At 43.2% G+C, this 27904-nt stretch overlaps 2 protein-coding genes across 4 annotated transcripts in view; one reads left to right on the forward strand and one right to left on the reverse strand.

Annotated features, from left to right (window-relative positions):
• Nucleotides 1-27904, forward strand: part of cfap221 (cilia and flagella associated protein 221) — a 78025-nt gene that overhangs the window by 47648 nt on the left and 2473 nt on the right. The window lies entirely within an intron of this gene.
• The window catches only part of LOC137793893 (gamma-aminobutyric acid receptor subunit gamma-3-like), a 64937-nt gene continuing 41346 nt past the window's right edge, over nucleotides 4314-27904 (reverse strand). For 2 of the 3 annotated variants that reach the window (XM_068590314.1, XM_068590315.1), the window contains 6 exons: nucleotides 27361-27443; nucleotides 20938-21075; nucleotides 14685-14837; nucleotides 13982-14009; nucleotides 8897-9093; nucleotides 4314-7169 (listed from right to left, as the gene is read on the reverse strand). In XM_068590314.1, coding sequence (XP_068446415.1) covers nucleotides 6817-7169; nucleotides 8897-9093; nucleotides 13982-14009; nucleotides 14685-14837; nucleotides 20938-21075; nucleotides 27361-27443 — 952 coding nt within the window. In that variant the 3' untranslated portion in view covers nucleotides 4314-6816. The remainder of the gene's footprint in view (nucleotides 7170-8896; nucleotides 9094-13981; nucleotides 14010-14684; nucleotides 14838-20937; nucleotides 21076-27360; nucleotides 27444-27904) is intronic. The other variant, XM_068590313.1, reaches the window with a different exon arrangement.

A 27904-nucleotide genomic window follows, 5' to 3' on the forward strand; every position in this document is an offset into this window, starting at 1 on the left:
GATGCATCTTTAATGAAGTCGTTAGCGGCGGGCATCGCGCGTCTCTCTCTCTGTTTCTGCCGCCCAGTCGGACAAACCTCGCCAACGAGCAGATTTCCCCCGAGTTCCCGTTAATGAAAGCCGTCGGATGAGGCCCGAGCGCTTTAGCGGGCCGCCAGTTGCCGCAGATACGATTGTGCATGCGGCACATGCCTTCATTCCACGATCCAATTTTCAGCCGTAATGAAGTCGACATGCTCAGTTTTCATTCCTAAACTCCTCTGAATATCAGATTGCTTCATTTAGACAGGCAGGTGTTAGTTGATCCCTGAATCAACAAACCCTGATTCTGTGATATAATTAGACCTCCGCCGAGCAGCGAGGTTAACGGCCTTGATCACATCAAAGGCAACTTTTTGTTGTCTTCTCCTTTTGACTTTTCACCTTTACCCTCTTTTAACAATGGATGTCCTCCGCCCGGTGAAGCAGTCTTTGTAGCAACAGGTCCGTGTCGCCCTCAGGCGGTGCTGTTGCCTCTGACAGACGTCTGCTTCAAGTCGTTCTTCAAAACTCTCACGTTCATGTTTGAAAAGCTGGTGAATGTCAGTTCTCAGATTGTTATGAAATTGCTGTTGAGTGTCCATTAAGAGTGGCAGGCATAAAAGAGTGCAACAACAACCGTTCATGCAGCAGTCCACACACGCGCCTCAATTATGGCTACGATTATTGAAGAGCAGATGTCTTTCAGTAACATAAAAAGCTGAAAGCGTTTTTCTTCTATTTGTTTGAGTTGCTGTGCTTTCTTCACCTTTTGGCTTTGCGTGGTGAAGCAACACGGCCCTGTTCTGCCACACAGCGACATCACTCAGCGGCATGTTGCGGTTGTCCAGGAGAGCAACTTGTGACGAATACATAACTAACGTTGAGCCGTCAGTTTAGTTAAAGCAGTAACTCCACTGGGATCAGAAATATATATAAAATATCATACTTATTTCAGCTCATCATGTATTTACTCAGTTATGTGTGCTTACATTTGATAACACTTTAAAGTTAGGAATATAATTGTGCCTTTGGTTACAATAAGACTAGAAATGACTTCCTGCCTCCTGAATGCAGATTACAGAGTGTTGTGTTTGTGCAGCGTACGATTGTCGTCTCATTCATCTCATTGCTGCTTCCTTGTTGCTGATGAATGAACATCTTGTCACTGATCAGGACTCCATCACAACTCTGTGTCGCATGACTGTGATGATTTAATCTCTCTGACAGCCGAGGTTTGTTGTTCACCTCCTTTGATCAGGACTCCTCTGGATCTTGGAAACTGATTCCGACTATTTATCGAGTTGCAAAATGAGACGCGGCGACGTATTACGGACTGCTAAGCTGCACCTGTTCCCCAAAATCAGCTTGTGGCATCATCTTAGCGTTCACAAATGCATGATTAGTTTCCCCCTTTGTGTTATCCTGCTGTTCCTGCTGCAGGGGAGTAAAATCAGATGGTTAAGAGAGAGTGAGAGCGGATAATGACCCGCTGCCCAATTTTTTCCGATTATCATGCGGAAGCATCACACCATGGATTCATGGATCCGGGCAGCCAGCAGGGATTTGTTAGTGACACTGCAGAAGTCCTATCTCACCCAATTTTCTCTTCTCCTAATTCATGTGCTTCCAGAATATAATCAGTTATTTACCATTAAAGACAGAAACACACTACTTCCCTTTTGCACCAATACAAAAAGGTAATTAAATTAATGCTTTGTTACATTCTGCAGTTTCCAATTTACATTCCAGGAAAGATTGAGATTTTTACAAATTAACATCATTTCAACCTTCGACAGAAAAATCCGCAAAGCAATCAATGATGACAAGTTTTTCTGGCTTTGTGGATTCGCTGGAACTCTGTCTGTGAAAGTGAGGAATAAAAATGAAGGAAAAGTCAACATCAGACACGGATAAATAACACTTTAGTCATCTGAAATGAAATCTCCAAGCCTGAGACTCATGAAAGTCAGATCTTTTTGGAATTGAGTGCACGATATCGCCAATATGTACCGTTACAGAAGTCATGATACCAGTGCAGTTGTTTCATTTTGATACAAGGTGGAGAAGATATTACATTTAAGACCAGCTGTTTGCCTTTGGCCTTTGTTTACATACTTTACTGTGTTGGATTGACTTCATGGCTCCTGATTGGATCCTTGTTCCAGCAGCTGATTGGCTGAGAGCGCTTATCTCATCCTCGTCTCCTAGAAACTACCAACTCATTTTCTATGAGTGTTTAAGTATTACATTTAAGTTCATCAAGCAAAGTCCAATATAAATGTTTATACTGGTAGTAGAACAGGACATTTAACTGCTGTGTAAACTCTATTAATCGTGTTCATGCATCAACTGGACTGAAAATCAATTTTGATTTCCTTTATAATCCTGATAGCTTTTGTGTATTTCCATCCTTCCTACAAGGAGCGCGGTGCTTTACCATCTTATCTTTAACTCGTTTTAACTGAAAATAACAATGTAGGTTGAGTTTTTTAACCCATGAATAAAAAAAAGGCTGTAAAGGATCTTTCCTAGCAGCAAACCGACAGAGCGCTGGTGAACTCAGAGCCGCGTCCAGCAGCAGATGTGCCCCCTAAGAGTTGTTGGCGACCAAAACAAAGCTTGCAACAGAGCAAATATTGGACTAACATTGGTCCGGGGGCCAGAGACATGACACTCACCTGCTGGATGTGATGGCGCACGCCGTGGCAACCTCAGACAACCGCCCTGCACTCGCCGCGATAAAGACGGAAATACAATATTCATTGCGTTCACAGGTGCATTGTTTACAATGTCTAAACATTGTAGTGCTAGTAGAAATGACACGCAGTCGCCTGCATACCTGTGCACCCTACTGAACACGGAGTCACGCATGAACACATAACGTATCAATTACACACAGCAGCTCGCTGGTCCCCGACATAAGTGCATCTCTTTGCCTCGCGTGGGAGGCAGGAGAGCCTCTTCTCGCTGCTCCACGCCGTCGCGTCCGCTGCTTTGACTCCACTTATTTGTCTGATCCCCCGCACCTCGCTTGTTCTCGGTCCACGGCGCTCGCTTCAAACTAGGTCAGCTAACTCGGGTGGGGTAAAGCGATGACGCGCTCATGCACCCGTCGCTGGATATTAGTCGTGTCATTGTTAGCGGGCCGGCGGACGGCCCGAGGACGGTTGTAACGCGCTCTGTTGTTTACGAGGAGCTTCATTTGTCAACGTGCCCATCAGGACATTGGATTAAACTAATGAAGCCAATGAATGTGCAATGGAGAAATTGTGATTTCTGAGTTGTGAGGTTCCAGATGGCGCCGCCCGGGGTGGCACCCAGTGAAAAAGCTCAACTAAGTATTCCAAGATGGCGTCCATGTTGATCTGTGAGGTGTTTCCGCAACACGTCATGTTGCATTTTAGGGACTTTGAATGCAGAACTTTTACTTTTAAAATAGTATTTATATGTATATGTGTATATACACACACACACATACATATATGTTGCCAAAGACAACCAGTTTGTAAAATTTTTCCATCGGTGGGCTCAGTAATCGCTGTAATACCTGCTTTGATGATGGTGACTTAACGAATTTATTGAAATGAATGAATGTCTTTGAGATCTTTACGTAAAAGATCCGAGGACTTCTTGCACCGCTGGTCCCAGAACAGAGATCCCTCCTCTGTTGCACTTTTTTCTGAAGTTATTTTGGGTGTTTTTCTTGTCTTCATATCAAAGGTCTGAGGATAGACGGTGTTGCATGTTGAAGAGACTGTCGAGCTCTCTGGGAAACATTTGCTGATGTTTGTGTCAAAGAGTCCTGGATGGATTAAGAGGTATGTGTATGTATATGTAGAGAGAATATTGTGTGTCGAAAAGCTCTTTGAGGTGATCTTTGGGCTCCAAAAAATGTACTTAGACTTGACCGTGAGATGGCACCGCTTCTTTTTTGGGGATAACCGTTAAGAGAGACGTTTGTTGATTCATTTTGTCAGGACTCCTGTTGAATACGATGATGATTCACAGGATGGCAACTTGTTTACTTCTGCAAACAATCCAGATCAGAGTAAATAACAATGAACTTCCTGCGTGGCTCATGTTCACTCTGCATGTGCACAGAAAGTATTGTTGTCTTTAACACATTGTGGGGACTCACAGGATTAGCATGGGCTTCAGGAGACAGACGTGTGTTGGGTGAAGTCCAAAAGCAGGACGCTTGTGGACGGCAGTTGAATAATGGTGTCTCTCAGAAAAAGACTAAACAGTAGCACTTGACCAAAACGTCATTTATTAATATAAGCAATGTACCACGCACTAGAAAAAAGATACCTATTTTCACTCTAGATCCTGTTTTCATAAAATATTTCCCCCAAGAGTGCTGATCCGGAGTCAGAGTGCACCCGCCCCGCCCCCCCCAGAGACCTCACCGGCAAATCAAAACAAAATTGGTCCGCAGGATCGAGCGGGAGCGATACATGTTTTTGTGACACCTTGGTGCACCGCTTTTTCAGAGGAGCCGGGAAAGCTTTAATTGGGGTGACGAGGTCTCCGGAAGAGGCTCTTGAGCGAGTTCATTATGCTCGCCAGCGCTGATCCCCGGTTAGTACTCGGATGCCAAAGAGGCGTTATAAATACAGGTCCCAGTCAGCTGCAAACGCACAGATGATTTTCATTAAGACGTAGAAAATAGTGACTTTGTTTTATTGAAGTATCTCAACGGACCAAGACACTTATAAAGTGTAGTAGAAATATCAGCGGTGAGGAGAGTTTACTGCGGTGTGGGCCAAGCGCTGGTCAATTCAGTCAGTTCCTGGATGGAAACAAGTAGATCTAAATACTAATGCGATGCCACTGAGCTAATGTGCTACAGCGGCAGAGTAAACAACTGCCCGCAGGCTAACAGCCCCTCAGCTGCTTCTCCAGCATGACTTGAGGCGGTTTGAATCGTAATCACAAACCTCTACACCGGCCGCACACGCGTGTCTGGAGGCCTCGTGAATATGGAGGACCCCGAGGAACAAACTCATTTAGGCGGCTTGAACTGACTGAACTGGAACCAGGTTGACTCCGGCCTCGCTACAACTTACATTCCATATATAACTGTATGAAAATAGAAACATTAATTAGATACATTGTACATAAAAGCTTTTCTCTGAACATACAAATACCGGGTAGGGGGAGGGAGTGTGTGCGTGTGCGTTGGGGGGGGAAGAAGAAAATGAGGAGGGGTTGATTGTTCTACGAAGCCAAACGACTGCAAAAAACACCAGAGAACAGTAAAGAAAACCGTAACGTGTCGAACGCGGCCGTCCGTCCCCGTGTTGTTCTCGTGTCCTTAAGACGCTCTGTTTGTCGTGTATGAGTATCACGATATATAGACCCCGTCTCACAGCACCTGTGACCATGGCCAGCAGCGCACCAGAAGATGAACCTTTTAGGTCCTGCGTGTTTCAGGACATGAAAGAAGGTTCAGCAATTTGATGCACTGAAGCTCTACTTTTGAAACTGAAGGGAATGACTAACGCAAAATAAAAAGGCCATATACAGCATATGTTTGTATGTGCGTTCTGCACTCAATCTGTGCTAATATACTACGTATATATATACTTCATATAGTGAATCATTCTTATGACCACACTATGATTTTGTGGTCGGCTGGAGTTGCATCATGCAACGCTGAAACTCTTCTTCGGGTTGGTATCTTTTTTTTGGAAATTCGCTTCCTCGCTTGTTGCTGAGACTTTATAAAGATCTCCGCTCATGTCTGAGCGCTAAGTTTGGATCTTCATGGTGACATTAATAAGACAAGTTGTAAACATGAGGGAGGTTGAGCGTTTGCATTAACGGGAAACTATAAAGGTGTGAAATAAAGGCCTCTCTCATTGAGGTAAAAAAAAAAGGCCCTGGTCACTATTTGAGAGTTTAAAATAAGGTATATTTAACAAAATATGTAACTTTTTTTTTGTTTTTCATACCAAGGCAATACACAGGTATTAACAAATACACCATAATTCTGTATGATTAAGGATGAAAGCGTGTAAAATGTAAAAACCTTTTTTTATGTAGCTGTTGTCAGGAAGAAACCAGCTCTGCTCTAATCTGTGTATTCAGTTACTGTACGATATATGATGGGATTAGCATGTTTATAATAGATTGGTATGTCTTGAACATTTTGCGTGTAACCACATAATTTATTATAAAACACCCAAATCTTCTTGGCATTAACTGTAAACTGCATCGCTTGGTAAAGATCAATGACACCCGCTGGGTGAGCTTGTTGACCTGCTGTTGAAATACAACCACTTGTAATCATAATATGAAAATTAAAATGTTGCTATTATGAAGTAGAGCTAACTCTAGAGTACAACTAAAACTAGGGTGCTACAGAATGAATGATGGGTGTCATCTCCGGTGGCGTTTGATGAAAGAATAGACGACTCGGCATGTGGCGGTGTGGTGGATGAGGTAATAAAGATGATGGAGGGAACTCTGGAGCTGGGTCTCTCGGTGCCGCACCCCGTCTGAAGAAGGCACTATGGGCGCTTCGCCATCTCGATCGCCGAGATTCGGCGATGCAACCCCGTCCCCAAACGTCTCTGAAGTCCCACCTGTCTGTCGTTTGGTTTCTGAGAGTCATAAACGGAACTATCCATTCGAGTTGATGCTGGCGGCTTGTTGTTCTACTGCGGAGCGTTGGGTTCTCCTCGGAGCGCCGCTGCTCAAAGTACCACGGCCTTCACGGCGTGCGCTGTGGCGCACGTGTGTCTTTCACACTTCCCACAGAGCAGATCCACCTTATTTCCTCCCCCACACTTAGTTTTGACCTTTTTGATCACGAGCCGCGGCGCGAAGTGGCGTGGACAGCGGGGCCCACGCATCCCAGACTAGAGGTAGAGGTAGCTGACCCAGTAGACGATGTTGAAGAGCAGGAAGGAAGTGGGGAAGAAAACCCGCGAGTAGGCGTCCAGCTCGCAGATGTTGACGTGGATGCGTCCTTTCCTCCAGCCGCCCTCCTTGCACTCCTCGTAGCAGCAGAAGAAGCTCTTGCAGTCTTTCCCGTCCAGGCACTCGTACAGGCAGTTGTCGTCGTAGTCCTGCCAGAACAGGGCGTTGCCCACGGGCATCATGGACCGAGGGGCGTGGCCCATGTTGAAAGACGAGTAGGCCTGTATGGGATGACAGAGTTATGGTGGAGGGATTGACTAGTAGTAGACTAGTAACTAGTACACTGCAATACAAGAACATGACTGGGGTCTGTTTGTCATTGTGGTCGCATGCTGTTCTCAAAAATTGCTGCATTGCATTCTGGTTCATTGACGCGACAGTTGAGAAACCGTGCTTCCTTGAGTGGACTACCCTCTGTGATGGATTTGTGCAAAATGGCCGTTCTATACAGACTCAATGCCCCGACATGGACCATTGTTCTGCAATGCTGAAAGCCAACATTGACGTGTTGAAAACAAATGTGGAGTCTCAACATGTGTCCAGCTGTCACCATGTTGTACCGCTGGATCAATGTGGTTTTTTTTACTGAATAGTGATAAGATACAAAAGATCAACAAAGAGATCACAGGAATCATTGTTTTTAGTCATTATTCTGCTTTTTAAAGACTGCAATGCTGAGAAAATTCATGATGTGACTTCCTCCCTGATGTTTTTAAAAATCAGATTCGACGACCTAATTGGGTCAAAAAATTGTCTTAGCCCTTTTTTTTCTCCCACTCCACTCGGCTCTTGCAGGAAGAGTGGGAGGCGAGAGAAATAGTCTTGTGGAGTAACAGAATCGACTGAGTGGGAGGCACAAAGGGGCCACGCGGGTGGCGGGTGGAGGAAATGTGAGGCTTCCCCACAGACGACTCGGACCAAACAGAACCAAGCCAGAGATGCAGAGGGGACCGACTGTAACAGAGCTTAATTGTTGAGGCCGAGCTGGCAGTCTTTTTTAGCCGCGAGACATATTCAGCAAAAGTCCTCCGACACTGGGAGGAAATAATGAAGAGGGAGGGAATCTGGAGAGAGGGAAGTGTTGACGGCGGCGGCGGCTGGCTCGGTCTTTGTAGACGCACACTGCTGCCATTAAAGCGTTCGCGGCAGGTGCAGCCTCCGGCACGCCTACACGGAGCGCTCGGCTCTTGCACGGGAGCGATTGCTCGAGAAGAAATGTTTTCAACTGATGGATGACGACACCCTATGGATTCAATGAGTCTGAGTTTCTGAAGGCGCCGAGAGTCGACATTCAAACGCTCATTGTGGTTTAATTTAGTCTGGAACATTTCAAATTGACGCCTTTTTTTCCCCCTGGAGGGACAGCACTCAGGTGTTCAAGGCCTTGCGTTGTTTTCCTTCGTCCAGACAGCCACCTCGCACCCGGGGGATCGGTCCCACGGGTGTTTTGACGGCCAAGGTTGCCATGGCGCCCGTGAACCTGCTGTCCTTCAACTAACGAGCTCATTATGAATACATCCGCGGTACACGCGGGCGAACATAAAACACCCAACCAGAAAGACTACGAGTCGCTTGGCTTTGTGCTTGTTTTCTGTCTTTCTGTTTGCCAACGTGTGTTCTTAAGCCTGTTGGATGTGAAGTGTAGGGAAGATAGAAATGTTGCCCTAATATCGCAGCCGTTATTCATTTTGCAGATTCAAGTTGTCGTCGTTTTATAGTCCTTTGATTGACTTTCAACTAGCGACGTTGACAATCCCTTCAAACACGAGCTCGTTCATCAATCCGTCCATGTGGCGACGTCACCGAGTGTTATGTAAGCGACGCGGATGAAAGACGCGCGATGCTTATACAGCTGCGCTGAAAGAAGAACATTAGCGGAGGTGGATTCTAACAAGACAAGCGGAGCGAATATACAGTCGCATTACGCAAACATTCAGCGGAGGCTTACCATTCTCTGCATCTTGGCGGGCGGTCTGCGTATGCTGTAGGAGTAGTAGTTGAGCATGGCGTACTCGATCATGGCGGCGAAGACGAACAGGAAGCAGACGGTGACAAACAAGTCCATAGCCGTCACGTAGGACACTCGGGGCAGCGAGTTCCTGGCCACTGTGCTCAGCGTGGTCATGGTCAGGACTGTGGTGATTCCTAGGAGGCAACGCATGAGTGATGTCAGAGCGCTGGGGTGCCAAGTCATGTGAGCAGAGGCCTATTAACCCCATCAATTATGCACAGAGGTATTCTGGGTAGATGTTGTTGCATCAATCCTGTGCTAATTGAACCGCTGCAGTCTTTGAGTGTGGGGAAGTTAAATAATCAAGTCATCAGTTTTTCTTCCACAAGTTATCTTGTTTTTAAACATACTGATGGTTTGATTTCCTCAACATACAATACTATGAAATATGTTGACTACGACTTTCTTTTATACACAATAAGATAACTTTTCTCAACATATTACATAATATGACTTTTAGTTTCATTGAGCTGCTTTGCTCTCTCTTGACGGTCACATGTTTGAGTGTGAAGACTATTTAATGGACTTGTTTTGTTCTAGTTTAAGTTTTAAGGATGTTTTTGGTTTGCATTTATATTGTGTATTATTAGTGTTTTTGTGGTTAATTTACTGTTAATGATAAAGTTAATTTAAAGGCTGTAAAACTATAGAACTTTGTCTCATAAGTGAATCCTTCGCTGCCACAATACTACAGTAACAGTACAGTAATTTCTTGACTATTCTTACACACTTTGTAATAGTTATCAATAATCCTATTTGTGATTATTTTTTTTGTACATACTGTAGTCTGACTTTCATACATTGATTTGACAAACTATACTATAACTGTTTTATGACCTTTACATACACCCTATTGTGGACTTTGTGTAACTTTTCTAAGATTATCACAGATCTTTACACCACCACACGACTCTTTTGACATACTATGGCATACACATTTACATGAGTATATAAAACATTATTTTTTTATATGAACTTATATGTTCATTAATAATGTCATAAATAACTCAGGCACCATTGAGAAATGTATTTTTTTGAACTGCACGTTATTACTATTTATGATTATAAATTATAAATAATCGTCCAATTGCAGTTAGTTGTCACAGCAGATGTGAACTGTACTCGAGAGCAGCTCTTCAAGCGTTTACATAATCCATCAAACTCTCTTTGGGGGCCGAGTGTGCTCCATCAGATGTGATCCTCCACCAGGTAGCTCACCTTGCGACGGCGGGTGGAGCGCTGCGATGCTGCTCGTATCGACACACAACCGCCACGCTGGTAAATAACATCTTTAATTGGAGATAATTTCCGCGGTTTGTGCTCCTCATTGTGTCATCAGTGCCATTGTTTCGGATATTACTCCCCATGGTGTCTTAAAAGGAGAATATTGTGTTCGCTTGCTGGAATGAAATCAATTCTTTCAAAGAGAGATGAACCCGGTGACATTAATGCCCACTGGGAGCATCGATATCTCCTCCTGTGACACACACATCATTCTCTTCTCCGTCTTTCCCTCTCACCCCTTTCCTCCCTCTCGGCCCCTTTCCTCTCTCCCTCTCTCTTCTCTTTCCCTTTCATCCTCATCTCCCGCATGTCTTTCATGGCAGAGTATGCCACTGTTTTCGCCTGTGGTTTCCATAGAGACGAGTTGCTCCCGTCTATTTCAAGCTACCTCCTTTGGTCTAGTGCTCGTCTAGACTTTCTCTTTTTCGCCAGCTCATTAGATTTAAACGTTAAACTAGGTAAATGAAAAAAATCTGTGCTTCTAACCTTATCCAAAACCGTACCATCTATTCTAATGTGTACTAATTGTCCTGTACACACTGTGATCTCAAGAAAACAGCAAGTGTATTCACATCACTGTCTTCTTTTGTGCGGTATCACAAGCTACCAACCAGCTGCTCGCAGTTTGCTGCTAAATTAAATCAAGGTCACGAGTTTTCTCTGTACAGTTTAATTCATTCTGAATCGCGGCGACATGATGCCATAGCAACTGTGATTTTTGTCTGAGCGGGTGATCTCGACAACACCCCCAAGTCTCACATCGACAGACAGAAAACAAGGGCCGTCACAAAGGAGCGAGAAAAGCTCCAGCGCATATGCCCGGGCGAAGCAAATATGCTACCGAGTGCAGAATAATATTGACGGTGTGATCACAGCAATAAGGAAGCGCAAACCGTTTGTTTTCAAACCCAAAATCTCAACGTGGTATTGGGATGTTGTAACAATACGCTAACTAATATCAGATGTGGGCCTTTGTGATGTGTCCAGGTGAACCAGACCGCCTCGTGTTCATGCAGATCTATAAATAGCCCTGAGGACAGTCGGGGAGCAGTGGATTTTATTTGGACTAAAAAGCTGGGGGATTGAATTTGGGGGTTTTCGAGAGTAAAGTTGCCGTTTGTAACTTTCCTGCATGATTATACGATGACGTCAGTACTCATTCAGTGTTGCGTTTACAAACCTGTTTTGGCCAGTTCTCGTCCCCTGTGGCTGTCACTACCATCAGTTTCCATCAGTATGCTCGTTTTAAGTACCAAGGAGTTAAGAGATCACTGCAGCCCCAAATAACAGTGAACATATACATGTTCTGACAAAGTACACTAATGTGAAGTTGAAATTATGCAGCGAGAGCAGTTGAAGTGGAATAAAAGTGTGTGTTATTTGCAAAAGTGCAGGCGTTCCTGGTTTGAGCTTGGAAGCACATTTTCCACCACATCAACACAACGTGAAATGCGGTGCACATCGGAGCCGACAGTCTCCTCCGCGAGAGCTTGTTTGTTTGTGGTAATTATGCTGATGTTTTCAAATTAATGTGCTCGTGATTGAGGTTAAAATGCTACACGTGGCAACTGCAGTATAATCGGATTAAAGGTGTTTCACGCGCACTGCAGAGGCCTCGACTCCGCATCGCTCAGGCATGTAATCAGTGAGATGGCCCTCGAGTCCCCTCTGACCGAGGAGACACTCGAGCAACGCCACAAGTCCACTCTATTCACCCTGCTATGCATTTATCTGATATCTATACACCGTGATACACCAGGCGACTTTCAGGGTGGAACACTTTAATGTATTGATGCTTTTTTTTTAGTACCTTTTTTAGACTGTAAAATAACAAACATGGCCAGAGTTTCTGCGGCGAACACTCATCTCTTCACAGCAGTTTGAGGCGCTGCACTAAACTCGTCTTCAACTCACTGTCTTCTTGCTAGAACCCCCATGAGGAACATTGTCAGCTTTTAGGCCCAAGCTGACATCACCAGTGACAGGCCATGTGTGTGAATGACAGCTCTCACAGGGAAACCTTTTAAATGCTTTTTTCTCCCATGACACAAAATAACCTTCCTTTGTTGCCTGTACTTGCTGCGAGCCAGGGCCCCAATATTTGACATGAATACACAGCAAACAAACGGGGAGTTGTTTGGGTATTGAAGCGGTTCCTTTGGTGGAAAAGAGTTCCAGTGGATAACAGAGACTATCTACCCAAGAACAACTACAATCAATCAATTTAATGAGTTCTGTGTCTCCCTCTCAAGCTCTACATTCTCCACTTGTGCTGAGAGGTGGTTTTATCCCCCCCACATCCCTGTCAAGGTCCATCTGAGCTCCAGATATTGAGGTCTAATGGGAATCCAGCGGAGCTCTCTTACTTCCACCTCGCTGCTATCCACACGTCCTGCTGAAGGGAGAGCAGGAGAGTGACGGCTCTTTGGAAATACCACCTGGAACATGTTAACAGCTTGTCAAGGCACAGCGCCTTGAGGGGTTGGGTGGAGGTTACGGCACCACCTGCCTTTTTACTTGGACTTCAACCTCTCCGCATTTCCGACCGATCCTCCTCCTGACGTTTTTCGCCTGCCGCTGCATGCCAGAGCTTTTCACTTAACACTCTTGTTTTGTTCCCCTCTTATCTCTCCTCTCTGCCTTTCAGCCTAGGAATCAGGTCTCAGGCCGATCTGAAAACGAGGGGCAATGTGCTCGAGAAGAAAGGCGAAATGACTTTCTGTTGAGCTGAATGTGGATGTTTATCAGGCCTGGGACAGCCAGCTTCTCTGCGCTACCTGTTTGAGGGAGATCACAAGCTTTTCACTGCCTTTGGTCATGTATCACACCGCCACCCACGTACTGTAAGCCTTGACTTTTTTTTTAGGTAAGCAGCCAGACAGAGAGACTGGCACACATTGTGAGCAGAGTGATATTATATCAAACAACATCCGTAGCAGCAAGCTGCTAACAGCTATAACCGTGATGCAATGAGCCTTTTTTTCCTATGCAGCCTGGACAGGAAGTAGACCTTCCTCCTTGTACCTTCATCAAATGCTCGATAAAAACTGTAGATATGTGCTGAAATACTTCAACTGCATGTTGAAGTACATACTATAGTGTGACCTTTTTTTTCACTTTTTGCAATATTTTAAAGTATTAATTTCACTCTTTTTTTATGTAAATATGCTTCAGGAGAGAGGCATTTTGATCACGTTATTGTCATATTTACATGAAAAAACTGAAATAGTGATATTTTTAAATATTCCCAAAAGTGAAAAAAAAGGCATGCTATAGCATTTTGAAGTCCCATGTAGCTCATTAGTGAATGACATTGAACCAGTGAAACAAGAGGGACCGTGAAACACACCTTAAAACAAGATGATCCTCATGAGATTCAAACCCACAACCTCCAGCGTCGTGATCCTCCACCCTTCAAGGTGAGCTGTTCATCACATTATACCTTTATTGTCTCTCCTTGGAAAGTCTTGCCTTGCTAGTAGTTTTGCAGCATTTTTTTTTCACTTTTTGGAATATTTTAAAGTATCAATATTTCACTCTTTTTTCAAGTAAATATGACAATAATGTGATCAAAATGCCTCTTTCAGGAAGTTATTACTATTACCCTTTGGTCTTCACATTTTTCCCCTCACTTTAAACTAATTTCATGTATTTTAGTTTAATCCTGTGTTAAAAATTGGACATACAGTGTATAGGTTCTGTATTGCTGTCATGGACATGAACTTGCCAGACACTTACCTTGAGTTCCCCCTTAAACAGAAGACCTCTAGCCAGCACAACATCATCATCCACAGGAAAGCAAACAAGATAAATGGTAGACATGCAGCGGGGGAGGAAAATAATTCAAAATAAATATCAACTCATGCAAAGAAAATAAGATTAAAACTACAACAAAGGATGAAATGATAATAACACCGAGACATTTCAAATTAGGCTTCATGAACAGCTGAAGGTGAAACATGCATATTAATTTATGAATGGCTGATGTACAGTATAACAGACTGAATTATAGGTTTTTGTTCTCTCACTCCACAACCACGTTGAGTGACGTGAAAGTATTCCAGTAATATGATTGCTTTTGTCGGTAATAACTACGGCGACAAAGGCCGAGTTATAATATTGCAGTAACCAATCAAAAAGAGATTATTGCTTTTGCTATCAAGCGGTCTAAATCTCAGATTGAATGTGAATTATCAAAAAAAGCCTTAAATCCTGCCACCAACTTCCGATTCATTTTCCTCATATTAGACTCAGGCACAGCTTGAATGAGTATTATCTGGTGGAAGTGTTCCCATCACTCAAATTAAAGCAAAGTATTGTACATCAACACTACTCCCTACCAGCAATAGATGGAAAGAAATTAGTCTTGCTAATTGGCGGCTGTTAAGAGGAAACAATACAAATGACTATGAGCCCCTTTCATGTGAAGTACAGTGTGTACCTAAGGCCGTCCTGGCAGGCGTGGCGTCGCTCTTGATCCAGAAGGAGACCCAGGAGAGGACCACAGTCAGAATACAGGGGATGTAGGTCTGGATGGTGAAGTAGCCCATTCTTCTGCTGAGGTCAAAGTACACGCTCATCACCACATATTCACCTGCCGGGAAGAGGAGAGGAGACGGGGTTTAACCACGCTAAGAGATGACCGTGTTGGCCGGCCCACCACTAAAACACAGCCTGATATCTCAACAAGTATTGGATGCATTGCCATGAAAGCGTGTTCCTCTCTGGATGAATCAGCGTGATTCATCCAGCCAGCGGATTGTCCCACCCAGGAGCTTCAGGCGCTCATGTGTGCCCAGTGCCATCAGACGGCACGACAGCATTACAAGCAACAGACTGTCCCGGTCGCTCTGACCAGCCAGCACAATATCTCACACACACACACACACACACACAACCGTCTGGCACACACGCAGGAGGCTCAGATTACGCGCCCGCTCCTTTGTTCCGGTTTGTTTTGATTTGCAATTATTGCACACCAAATATATATACAATTGATCTTTTAATATTCTGTATCTAGTATTATTATTGTGATTTATTACACGATATTATGCTTATGCTATATTAGTATATTTTATATTCTGCTTTATATTATACATCTCTACAATATCATTACATTTCACCTCATATTACACTTTATGCCAGGCTATACTATACATGCACATATATGTATGTATATATACGTATACTAAATTTTACTGCAACCACAAAATCACTTTGCTTATGCACTATTAGTTCAGGTACCACTGTGTGTACTATGTGTACTGGCCTCACAAGTCTGCTGTAATTTGGAAACATTTTAAATTGCGTATATTGCAAGGTGACCCTGCTATTTTTTAAGTTACACTTTTCTTTAATCCCACCATGAACAACACATCCGCCCTGAGGATCACTGGAGCAGCACACCGAGTAATTAAAAGGTCTGATACGTAGCTGGAGGCTCCATCACATCGTGCTCTTAACTTGTTCATCAAAACAGAGGCCAGAACCACATTTTACTGCACAATTCTTAATATCCTGCACTTCAGTAGAAAGGCTGTGATTTTGTGAGAAGACATATGTGTTGCGTAACAGAATGTAGGTGTAGCGCTTGTGAAACAGCCGGGGGCCAGGGAATGACCCCCGAGGAACACACAAAGATGTGAAAAAAGAGTTGCTTAGTGTCAGTGGAGTTTAGTGAAACCCTTTCAGAAACTTTTCTATCAAAATAGTTAAGTGTCCAAAGTTGTGCTAAGATCTAAGGTCTACAGTTACTTTTATCAAGAGTGTTTCTGTGCAGTGAAGAGCCGATAAACTTCACTGAAATTTGTCAAAGTCATTATTTTTGGTCCTAAAAAAAAAAGACATCAGAAAAGTGTTTGACAGTTTGAAATCAGTTAATTGCTTAAAGTTAAATAATCTGGATCAAATGCGAAAGCAGACAGTCGGGGGGGAAAGAAAGACGGGAAAGCTGGAAAAACAAAATACAATGAATGAGATTGCGAGGAGCAGAGGGCAGAAAGAGTGGAAGAGGAGGAACGAGGAACTATACAACCCATGTGAGGAGAAGGAAAAACACGGATGGGGACGGACTTTACTCTGCTGCTTCTTCACAGGTCTGACTAATAACTAAGAAGCCATTGTTTCCGTAACCTTGACAAAGTTGGACGCATCAGACGAGCATCACTTTAAATGTTACAGTCGAATGTCGTTTCATAATCTGCCGCCACTTCCATGAAAAGGATGTGGGATTGAATAAAACATCTGTAGAAGAAGACCTTTTGTCCTCGGCTCGCAGCCGAGCCTCACCTCATACATACTCTGCATAGAACTGAAATAATCATTTTAATCACCGGGTGCAACGAAAGGAGCGCCGTGTCGGGGCGACACTGGTGCAGAGGAGCGTCGTCGCTGTTATCTGCACACTGCAGTTTCATGTTTGCCATTTATTATATTGATTATATTGATTTTTTTACTTTCAGAAGTCATTATCATTCAAACCGTCCAGTGTGCAGATAGCAGCGACTATTCAGAATGTCACCTTACAGATTAAAGTGTGTATGTATATCTATATATATCTATATCTATATCTATATATATATCTATATCTATATCTATATCTCCACTACAAACAATAGGCTGGAAGGAGAGGAGAGGTCTTGATCATGGAGAGACAGCTCTATCTGGGTGACAGACTCCACTTGTTTTGAGCTTTGTATGATATGTGCTCCAGAGTGCCTCAAATGCATAATACGACTCAACAGGGCGTACCGTTGTCTGGTTGGGATCATAAATAAAAGATCGCAAAGTCACTCACTACTGCCCTGTACTCCTCCTCCCGTCCATCCTTAATACACCCGACCACTGCAGAGTCATCAGAGTACTTCTGCAGACGGCATGACCCCATGTTGTACTGGAAGTCATTGGTGTACAGGGTGAACAGGAAGGGGCACAGAACAGTTCCCTGTGGGGCTCCAACATCACTGGCTCACTCTGACACATCACTGTGGTCAGTGATGTGTTACTTCAACGTCTTTATAACAAAGTCCGGCAGTTAAACCCTTGATAATGCAACAGCATTTATTAGTCAATTTATATTGTGCATGTGTGGGCAGGTACTACTTGCCAGAATATGTGTTGACGATATCACACATTTTCCACTAAAAACAACATTCCTATATTCGTTTTAATGTTGTTTGCTCAAGGGCAACTTGTTTCACAACCCTCTTCCAGAGAGCTCTTAAAAGGATAATTAGCGTTATAGTATCGGGTAATAAAAATGTGTGGAAGGAGCAAATAGAAATAATATTTAAGGTGCATTTAATCACTTTAATCATGTTGAATCTTTTCTGTAAACCCCATGGTTGCGAATATGAAAATGTTATTAAAAAAAGACCAAAGAGAGCTTTCTGTGGCCCGTTAAGGAAGAACGCCTGTAATCTGATCTTGTACTAAAGAGCATTAATTAACTGTATATCACAAAGAGTACCACAAATTATCTGGTTAATGTCACAACAAAGGAAATCTTAATCACCGCACAGTACGCAGCATAAAATAATCACCAAAATAAAAAAGTCTAGTTTTACGCAACGCACCCGTTTATGTCCAAGTCGACTGCATGTTCTTTTAAAGCAATCCAAAGTGGGTTAAGATGGAACATAATGCAGGTTGGATTGGAAAAAAACTATTTAAAGACACAATTTCTTCTCTTTGTACACAACTGCACGGTAGCAGAAGTACTCTGCACGCTGCACAGATCGTCTAATTTGACAGTTTAATGCACAGAAGATGATAAAGGTCATTTTGTGTGTAGGATAATAATGTTAAGCTTGCGTCAAAGACTGTATAAAGGCTATTAAAAAAAGTTAATTTCCAGATGGACTATCTCTAACTGCAGTGTGGCGACTTCTGTGCTCCGACTGTGCATCGAGCAAACAAGCCCCGTGTTTACATTCTGCTCGGACAGCAACAACCGCTCTGTTTACGCACGGCCGCAGAATACTCAGAGTAGCCCGCTCTACTCTTTGTCGACGCTCTGTCAAGCCATACGGTCGGCTCTACTTCCTGTTCGGAAGCAGCGAGGAATTTCAGTTTTGTGCAGGGGAAACTGTCCCATCAAGACAACTTGAAACATTGTTCCTGAGGCTGCTCACGTCCTCACTACACTGACACACAATGGCAGGAACGTCGACAAGACATGAGGTCTTTCCACACGTTTGTATTTGTGTGAACTAAAGCATCACTGTAGGATAGTTATGAATGCACCTGGTTATGTAAAATGATAGTTTAAGTGACGCTGGTGAGGCTTCAGGTTGAACTCACCCTGTGTTTTAAAGCCTGTTTTTGTCTGCGTGGACGTGTGTACTCGAATGATTAATGTGAACGTGTGAACTATATTCTGGAGGAATGCATTGTACATACATTAGGGGCCAATTAAGTCTATTTATCACTACTACTCACGAGTCGCATGGAACGTGTGCAATTTATCACAGAGACCCATTTGAAAGGACGGTTACTTGACTTCAGACTGAGCTCGGCAAAAGCAGGTCGCTCTTCTTTTTTTTGCCGACGATTGATTTTGTCGGCCGAGATGACAAGATTGATTTTCATCAGCTGTGTCGAGCCAATTAGGGAAACGTTATCTCCTTGGGTTTGTTCAAAAAGGGCTTCAAAAAGGAAAAGAAGTACAAAGCGCAGATTTCGGTGTGAAATTCAATGTATGTGAAAATGTACATAGCCAAAAAAGTTGATTCTGAAAGGTCCAAATATGCTACACTACACACAATATTAACTTTAAACCAGAGCAAGTATGGCAAATAAAAATGTAACGTCATGCTAACACAACATTGGCTGGTTGCTGGAGAGCGACCTTCCCCGACTCGAATAAACGGACTTCACTATGACGGAGCATCTCTCGTGAACGTCTTCAACCAGACAAGAGTCTAGTTACAGTTGCTGAGCTATGATTGGAAAACAAGGCGAAGGATCGGCAGCAATTTCATGACAGATTCTCAGACATTTGGAGAATTTTCGGGCTAAAAGGAACAAAAAAGAACATCAGCATTTCTGCAACGTAACCGCCGAAAAGGGCAGAATTGAAGCTTTTGAGGAATTCGAGAAGGGGATAGTCGAACAAAGCACTGAAGTGTTTGGGATTCCGCGTCGGGGCCTTTTGAAGACGGCGCCGCTGAATCGATAACGACGGAGGATTTGTGGCGGAGGTCCCCGGTGGCGCCGTGGCCGGGGATCTGTCCACTCCGTCCTCATTAAAACAGCCCCGGCTCTCATGTGTTTATGAGGGACGGAGGAGAAAGCCGGGGAGTTGGGAGACGGCGAGAGAAGGAAATAAAGAGAGGAAGAGAAACGCAGCACTTTCACAGTTTGTCATGATGTAAATTAATGATAGGTATTTTTAGCCGGGGATCTAATCATCACGCGTGTGGAGATGGAGCCGGCAAGTGAAACAGGAAAGAGAAACTAGGTAATAAATGAGAAAACTGCTAATTTCTCGAACAGCGTGAGGTAGGTGTGTAGGTTTGCTGCTACTTTTGAGCATCTCAGCAGAAAATGAGCTCGGCTGTGTTTTGACGATGCAGCGGGAGTCCAGGAAAACACGTCGTTTAAAAGACCATCGACGTGTCTCGGGATGCTCATCAGTCACTTTTTTTCTTCTCTGGTGTGATCAGACACAAAGATACAACTTCTCATTAGATTAAACAGGATGCTTGACGAGTTTTCCCAATGGCTGGAACAGTTTAACCGATTTGTCGGCTTAAAAAACCCCATATATATAAATATATATATTTGATTTGAACACGTCGTGCATGAGTACCCAAACACTACCACACTTTAACACATTCAAAATGAAGCTGTACAACTAATTTCCACTGAGCTCCTTAATAATTTGATGCCACTCCTTGTTATCTCTTCCCCGACCATGCAGAGTACTCCTGTTCCTCGAATATTCATGAACAAAGAGGTTGGGCTCTTAGAAAGCTGAATTAGGTCACATTATGCAGACCCGAGCTCCGAAGACAAAAGACCGTATGGCACAAACTAGAAGGATTATGCAACTCATAAACAAGGTTAAGAGGGGTTAACAATCGCTGCGTCATGCTCTTTCTCCATCGCCCTCATTCATAATGCTCTGCTTATTAAGCCGTTAGAATCTGCCACGTTTAAGCATTAAAAATGGATTAGGAACTTGTCCGTCCCCGTGCTATTCGTCAGTTAAATTAGGGGGCAACCTGTTGGAGCAACAACATTTCTCTCTGCCTCCCAAACACACTTAAATTAAGTCATCAAAAACAACACAAGGCCTAATAACCGCTCTGAAAGGATGGGAAAAGAGAAGGAAAGGAGTGAATAATTAAACTTCTTTTTTAATCTTGGTGATTAATGTCAGCAGAGAAACCTATTTGCCCTTGCACCCGGAGGGAATACTTATGAGCTCTGAGCTTGTACTTCTATGATTACATTCATGGGCATGGTGCTAATGTTAACCTGTGCAGAGCTCGGGGCACCGAGGCAGTCGAGCAGCTCGGGATTTGTATTTTGAAGGCTGCTAAACAGCAACCCAATTTCCAGAAAGCTAGTCTGCGGCTGAAACGTGAACTTTGACCTCCGCTACAGGTAGGGAGGAGGTGAAAAGAGCTAATTCGAGTTGTACGTTATCATCAGTCGCTGTGGAGCTTTTTCCTCGCCGGCCATGCTACCTGCTGTTGTCGTGAGCACGTCCGTGGTGTTCCTGAGCCCCATGAAGTCAAACTGGTAAAGCCGCCAGTATTTCTGGTCCGAAGTCTCCACCGAGTTCCGGCTCCACTTGTATATGATCTCGTCTCGTGGGTAGCCGTCTGGAAATGACAAAGAATACAGGAAAGATTCATGCAGCGGTACACATGATTTAAACCTGATTTACACACATTCATACAGGACGTTTTCAGTGGAGTGCAGACCAACGGAGCAATTACTGAGAGCGTGTTTGCTTGGTATCTGCTGTAGTACACCCCGGGTGAACAGATAACTCGTCTCCATGTAATTTAATGTATTACTCAGTTTAAAAATCTTTATTTCAGTGGAATGATTTCACCTATTTCAAGTCGATTGGTCTCAAGGGTGCTCTTGAATGAAATTATATTTTGATGCTAACCAAACTGAGCGGCCTTTACTGCAAGATACGGTCATCTTGGGTGTGAGAAGGGAAGGCTGATTTAAGGGAAAACTAAATTAAAATGTTTTATTTTTAGCTGGATACATGTTTTTTAGTCTTAGAGCATAGGCTGCGTATCTCTCACAGACTTCTGTGACAAAGTACTTCCCCGGTGGAGGAGTCGAGTGGAGCTCACGAGTGCAATGACCCTGCTTGCCCTTCGTTAAAAGCCGGAGCCGCTGATCCTGGACCAGCTAAACGTTATAACGGCGGGATTTCACATGCTGATCCTCGCTGGGAGGAGGAAGCCCAAGACAGCGAGCTAACCACAGTGTTAAAAAAAAAAAGAAAGAAAGAAAAGATGAAGCTCGGCTCATTTGACAAGTTGATGCAATTTTAGCAGAGAAAGAAAACAGAGTGACAGCGATAATTAGCAGGCGCTGTTTAGCCCCGTGGTGGAAACCAGACTTAATTATGTAAAACAGTCTCATTGAGCCATCGATAACCAAGAGGAGCAATCACAAACATGACTTGTTGTTTTTCTTTCAAACACTAATATACAGTAGATGGCAAACATTATTGCAATCATCTTTCTCTTGGTGTGTTTGTGCCATTATCTTCACTGCACAACGCGTTATCATTATTACCAGTGTTTCTTTATAGCTGTAAAATGTTACTCATATGTCATGCCTTTAAAAGCCCCCTGAAGCAACATGTTCTTCCACGAGGATACAAACTACCCTCCTCTGTTTCCGAGCCTCCGATTCTGCCACATTACTGTGAACCAGGTCCTGCGACGTGTGCGGCTGAAAACAATATCGTGTGAGCGGAGATTGGAGGTCAAATTGAAAATTGTAATTCTCCTCTTTTCTTGCGTTGGGAAATGTGATGGTACAGCTATTATGGACGATAATTTGTTCCCCAGCTTTTTCAGCAAGCCTACAAAGCCATGGTTATTTACCTTTCCGCTATTTAAATAATATCTGTATATCTGTTACGTGACAACATTTGGGGAACAAGTTTTTTTAAGTTGCATTTCAGGGCTGCACAGACTACAATTTACCTCATGAGGATAGATAAGCTTATCTCATTGCCTCAAATGTGGAAACCACGCTTATCTACCTGCAGTACGGTGGTCCGCACCTCCCACGGTAAACAAAAAAACAAAACCGTGACCTACAAAAGGTCAGAAGAAATTACACAATACACAACTATTATTAAATCTGAAACGGTCCCAACATGTTCCTAAAACTTGAACAATGATGTCATGAAAACTGGGCTAGCGTTCAAAATTTCCACTATGCTAGCTGGCTAGCTAGCATAGTGGGAAGCAGCATTTTTTTTTGTATCATTTACAAACACTTTACAAATGATCTTATTAATCATCTATAAGTCCTGAATACTTCATTAATAAATAGGGAATCCATCATTTATAAAGTATGAAACCCAAGCTTACTAATTGAACATTCAAAACTGTTTATGAATGAGTTACTAATGATTATTTATGTTAGAATAATGCTTTATAAATGATGAAATAGTGTGCCCTTATTATGTGCTAACTAGATTTCTTATCCAATCAGATGTCACCTCTGTTTCTCGATGGTAGAAAAGCGGGTTAAACTACACGGTGACGGCCTGCTAAGGTTTTCTGTACGTGTGATTCCTCACAGACAAGAGCCGAGGCCCTGAACGCACAGGTAGAAAACCCACGGCCCGCCACTGCACTACAGTGCGTTTGGGGAAGATAAGTCATCGTAAAGAAAAGGGGAAGAAAACAGCTGCCGCTAAGCACAATGTTCCCCTCTTTTTGTGGAGCAGCGAGTCTTTTCTCACAACCACACCTGTACCGAAGGTCAGGAACAGTTTATTTCCACCGTCAGCTGCTTTGGTACTTTGTTTAAACCGCGAGCCTTCAGGATTCTTTCCCCTTATTCTTTACACAGACACCAAACACTTTAACACGGGGACATTTTTCAATGAGGTTTTTGCCAAATTAAAAGTTGTGTGGAACATGAAAATCAGACTGAACACTCCCCATGATTGACCATTCAGGACCTCCTGTGTCGGGGTTTCATGTAACGCAACGAGCCTCGTGGCAGTGAGGATGGAGGTCCTCAGCTTTTTGGACAGGAGTAACAGGACTGCTGATTGCATCTTTAAATGCATGACCCGCCCGCTTCAACAGGTGGTTAATTCTGCGTTTTGCATTGAGAAGTGATTACTTCTCAACTCCTGCAACAGACATTTTGTGTTTATAAAATAGACGAGCAAATAATCCGCTCTACTAAACTGACTGATCATCTTTTCTGAATGTTTTCGCCCTATTTAGCATATCTATCTTGCATTCATATATGCTGCTTTTTTGTAGCCACACTTTTTAACAGGTAGTTTGAGGTGAAACTTTGTGCAGACATTCATGGTCCCAAAAGGATAAATCCCACTGTTTCCCACTATATTTAGAGCCAAATCAGCTCGAAGAGCCGCTAGATGTCGCCGGTTTATGCCAAGTGCCAATATGAGTAATGGTTGAATAATGCTATCAATATCATCAAGTTCAAAAAGGAGCATGAAACCCTAAATGTCAGCTCACATGGGCTGCTGCTAGCTACAAAGCTAACCCCATTCCCTTTAATCAGCAAGGCAGAAACTTAGCTTGGGTCTCAAGGCATTGTAGCATTTATTCACAGACAAGCTGAACACACACACACACACACACACACACACACACACACACACACACACACACAGCGCTGCTACAAACACACACGCACTCACACTTTAGACTCAACACGAAAGCAAAGCAAATGTTAGCACGCTGACACGCTACACAACAAAGTGCTGTAGCCTCTGAGTTTTAAAATGACGTATATATCAGGTGAGTAATCATGCGAAAACCTTTTATTTCATAACTGTAGTTTTTCCTGTAGCTGACAGCTGATTGACAGGAAGAAGAAATGTACTGAAAACGACATTTTGCCCATTACACAGCAAGACACCAATCATGAAGATATTTTTGTGACTGATTTGTCAGTACTCATGTTAATGGTAGGTGCAGCAAGAATGTAAATATGGTACTGATATAACACCACAGAGGGTGTTCTTTAGGTGCGATGTGATTGCGGCTGTGCCTGTGGTGTCCCTGCATGGGTCTGTGTAATGATAGTTTTCAAGGCTTTTATACTGAGCTCACATCAGAAAAGTGTTTCCTTAAGTAATGTACTTGGAATAAACAAAAAAAAGAGAGCTTGAAAAGCCATGAATTCAAAACATATTTGCAAGATGTCTGAGGAAAAGCATCCGCTATCAAAACATTAAGCACTAATGAGATAGATTAGTGAGGTCATCGAGGCCTTCGCCATGTTCATACTGTTATTATGATATTGATTGCAGTCCTAACAGAAAGGCTTTTAATTTGCTTCGCGATGAAGAGATGGAACATTTTTGCGCATTAGGGCCTCTACAGTATCATAACACATTAACAGCCACGCACGGCGAGTGGTACAGCTCGATAGCGGTGGATGCTCCAGCATGTCGGAGGGGTTGGCGTGTTTGGACGAGAACCGGGGGGCGTTTCATTTTCACCCTCATGTACAAAGCTTCGGCATCGAAAAGCATTCTTTCAGATGAGATTTCTTTAGATTTTGTTGCTTAACAAGATTTTTGTTCTGAATTAAAAGCACAGTTTTTACTAGAGGGATTAAATATTATTCACAAATTGCATTTATATTCATGACTATCATCATTACTTATATCATTTACAATCTAAAATGTACAGGGTGCCGTGAAATCATGCAGGGATTAAAGAAACTAAAACAAACTTTGATTAATTAGTTATCAACATGGCAGTATTCGGCTCGAGCACAATACAAAACGTCACGGCTTTAAATCCATGAAGCTGAAGATCTGAGCCGCTGACAGAAGAAATGTCCATCCACATGGATTGGCAAAAAAAAAGAAGGGTTATTACTGCCAATCCTTTCATGGAAAACAGACACATAATGGAAGCCCATTTGCGGTCAATAGCTCTTTCACTCCCAACAGTGCGACAGTGACGACCAGCCTCGTCACACTGCGATGTGAAAATTGTCAAGTAATTAGCCGAACTCAATGCAGAGACGGGGAGGTTGTACAATGGTCTGTGATAACAAATACTGCCATCTGTAGTCGCGTCAGGTCATGATAATAACCTTAATTAAATCATATCGAGCCCTGGAAGATGTCAGGTCCAATAGAATGACCCGTCGTACAAAATCCAATGTGATTTTGGTGCTTTTTAGGTGGCAGGTAACCTAATAAGGCTCTGGTTAATGGGACGATAAACGCTTGGGGGATTCCAATTTAACGCCAGCATAAAGCCATTGGTTGAGCTAATGCAGTCATAATGCCATAGTCTCTGGCTCTAACCCACATAAATGGGCAAGGACAGAGACATAGGAAATACAATTAAGTTGTTTTTCCCAGCACATTAGGTTGCCATTACCAATGTTTATTTTTTGTACCATTTCAGTTTGGATCTCCTCGGACAGGTTGCCGATTTTGGATGAAAAAATGTTGATGTGTTATAGAATTGTTCCATGATCGACCAAAATAATATTACAAAACTAGATGGATCCTTTTCATTATGTACGCCACTGCTGGTCTTTGGTTCATTCTCTTCATCAGTTAAATCTGTCAGAAACCTCGCTGCCTCTTTTGACCAGACACTGACTCTGGACCAGCGGAGGAAGTGTTTGACTCTTTTCTGTTTTTTCCCGGCAAAGAAATATTGCTAAGTGTGAACCCATTGTGTCTCAAGCTGAGAAGGAGGTGATTATTCACGCTTTTTATTTCATGCCGTCTTCATAAAAGGGGTTCAAAATGCTGCAGTCGAGATTTTGACCAAAGCTTCAAAGAGATTCTTGGTCTATTTACACTGGCTTCCTGTGGAAATCAGACTCTTTATTCATTTAAATCAAAATATATCACCATTGTATGTCTTTTGTCTTCATTCTGAAAGATTTCGTGACGTCTAATCTTTTGCTCACTTTCCAGGCCAAAATAAACAGTTTGTGTGGCTGTAAATCACAGAAGCACACAAAGCTCAGCCTCCTCATTAGAGTCCGTAGTGCCTCTACTGTTGCTGATGCTGAGGCTCTATGCATGAAGTTCATCCTCTCCATCCTCATCTGAACCTCCTGAGCCGGTGGGAGTCAGAACTATAATCAGGTTGGCGAAATGTGGGAGGAAGAAACGAAAATTCATGGAAAATAGTGAGGTCAGAAACTGAATGCGTGGGGTGGGTGCTGCAAACCGGCGACATTGTTAAACCTGCGGTGCGTCACAGGAGCTCTCAGTTCAGCACCAGGACAGCGCCATGGATTTATCAATACTCTGAACAGTTCGCTGCTGAGATTTCAGAGCCGCGGGGCCACGAACTTTGCACAAAACCTCAATCAGACGAGGGATCGATGAGTCAGGTACGCTAGACATGTGCAACTAAACAGCCCCCCTGCTCCTGCACTCTCTCTGCTACTCCCATCGTGATGGAAGAAGCCCGTTATAGTTTATCTGTTGACAGAAAAAATACAGTCTATTGTTCCCAAAACTCTCCCTCCTTCAAACAAGAGCAGACTGTAGTCTGAATAAATACCTCGGTAAGTTAAATTCTGTGTCCCTGACAATTGACCTTCACAATTCACAAAAAAAAAAAAAAAGATAAGAGGTTTGTGGCACAGTTCAGTGTCGGTACTCGTTCTTTTGTGCCCTCATCTCCATCGGCTCCGACCACTTCTTAATGCCAACGCAAAGGGCAATCATCTTTAGAACTTTAATTGTCAATCGCGACCCTTTTGACGTTGCCATTTGGTTTTCTTTTTCGCGAGCAAACAAAGCGCCATCTCCGAGTTGAACGTATTACTTCAGCAGGTGCTCCATGTATAGATAGCCACAGCGACGCATGAATATGTGCATATTTGTGTGTGCTTGCGCTGTGAGTTATGCCAATACTCACAGCTGGAGAAGACGAGGGGACAGGAGTGTTCGTCCATTGGGAAATTATGGAGTTGCAGCTGGCATTCAGCGTTGATGGTCATCCTGAAGAGGGAAAGACAAAGAGAGAGAGCCATTTTGAGAAAAGTCTTCATCATGTCTCGTTTCTTGAAGCACATGGTGTAAATGCACAGTCTTCATCACAGCTTAGTGTTGTGCAATACTGTTGTCATGCTTTATTTTACATTTTATCTCCTAGCATTCAAGGCAATGTGTTTTTGTATTCTTATTTTCTTTTTTATTACCTTAAGTTTATTGTAATTCTGTTAGGAGGACCTCTTTAAGCTTTTCATTGTAAACTGTTATCTGTGCATCTGACAGTAAAAAATATCTTGTATGCACTTTTTACACGGTGCTATATGGAGCGCTGGCTTCGAACCAGATGGTGCCGGACCACACTCGGTTGCCTTGTTGATGTGCGAAATCCCTCAAAATGACAGAACTGCTTAATCATCAGCGTCAGACTTTTTTTTTTAGCGCGACCGCATTACCTTACGGGTCGGGGC

Source organism: Clinocottus analis, unplaced genomic scaffold, assembly GCF_023055335.1.
Source record: "Clinocottus analis isolate CAN_PGR_092001 unplaced genomic scaffold, fCliAna1.0.p SCAF_24, whole genome shotgun sequence".
NCBI classification, from domain to species: Eukaryota; Metazoa; Chordata; class Actinopteri; order Perciformes; family Cottidae; genus Clinocottus; species Clinocottus analis.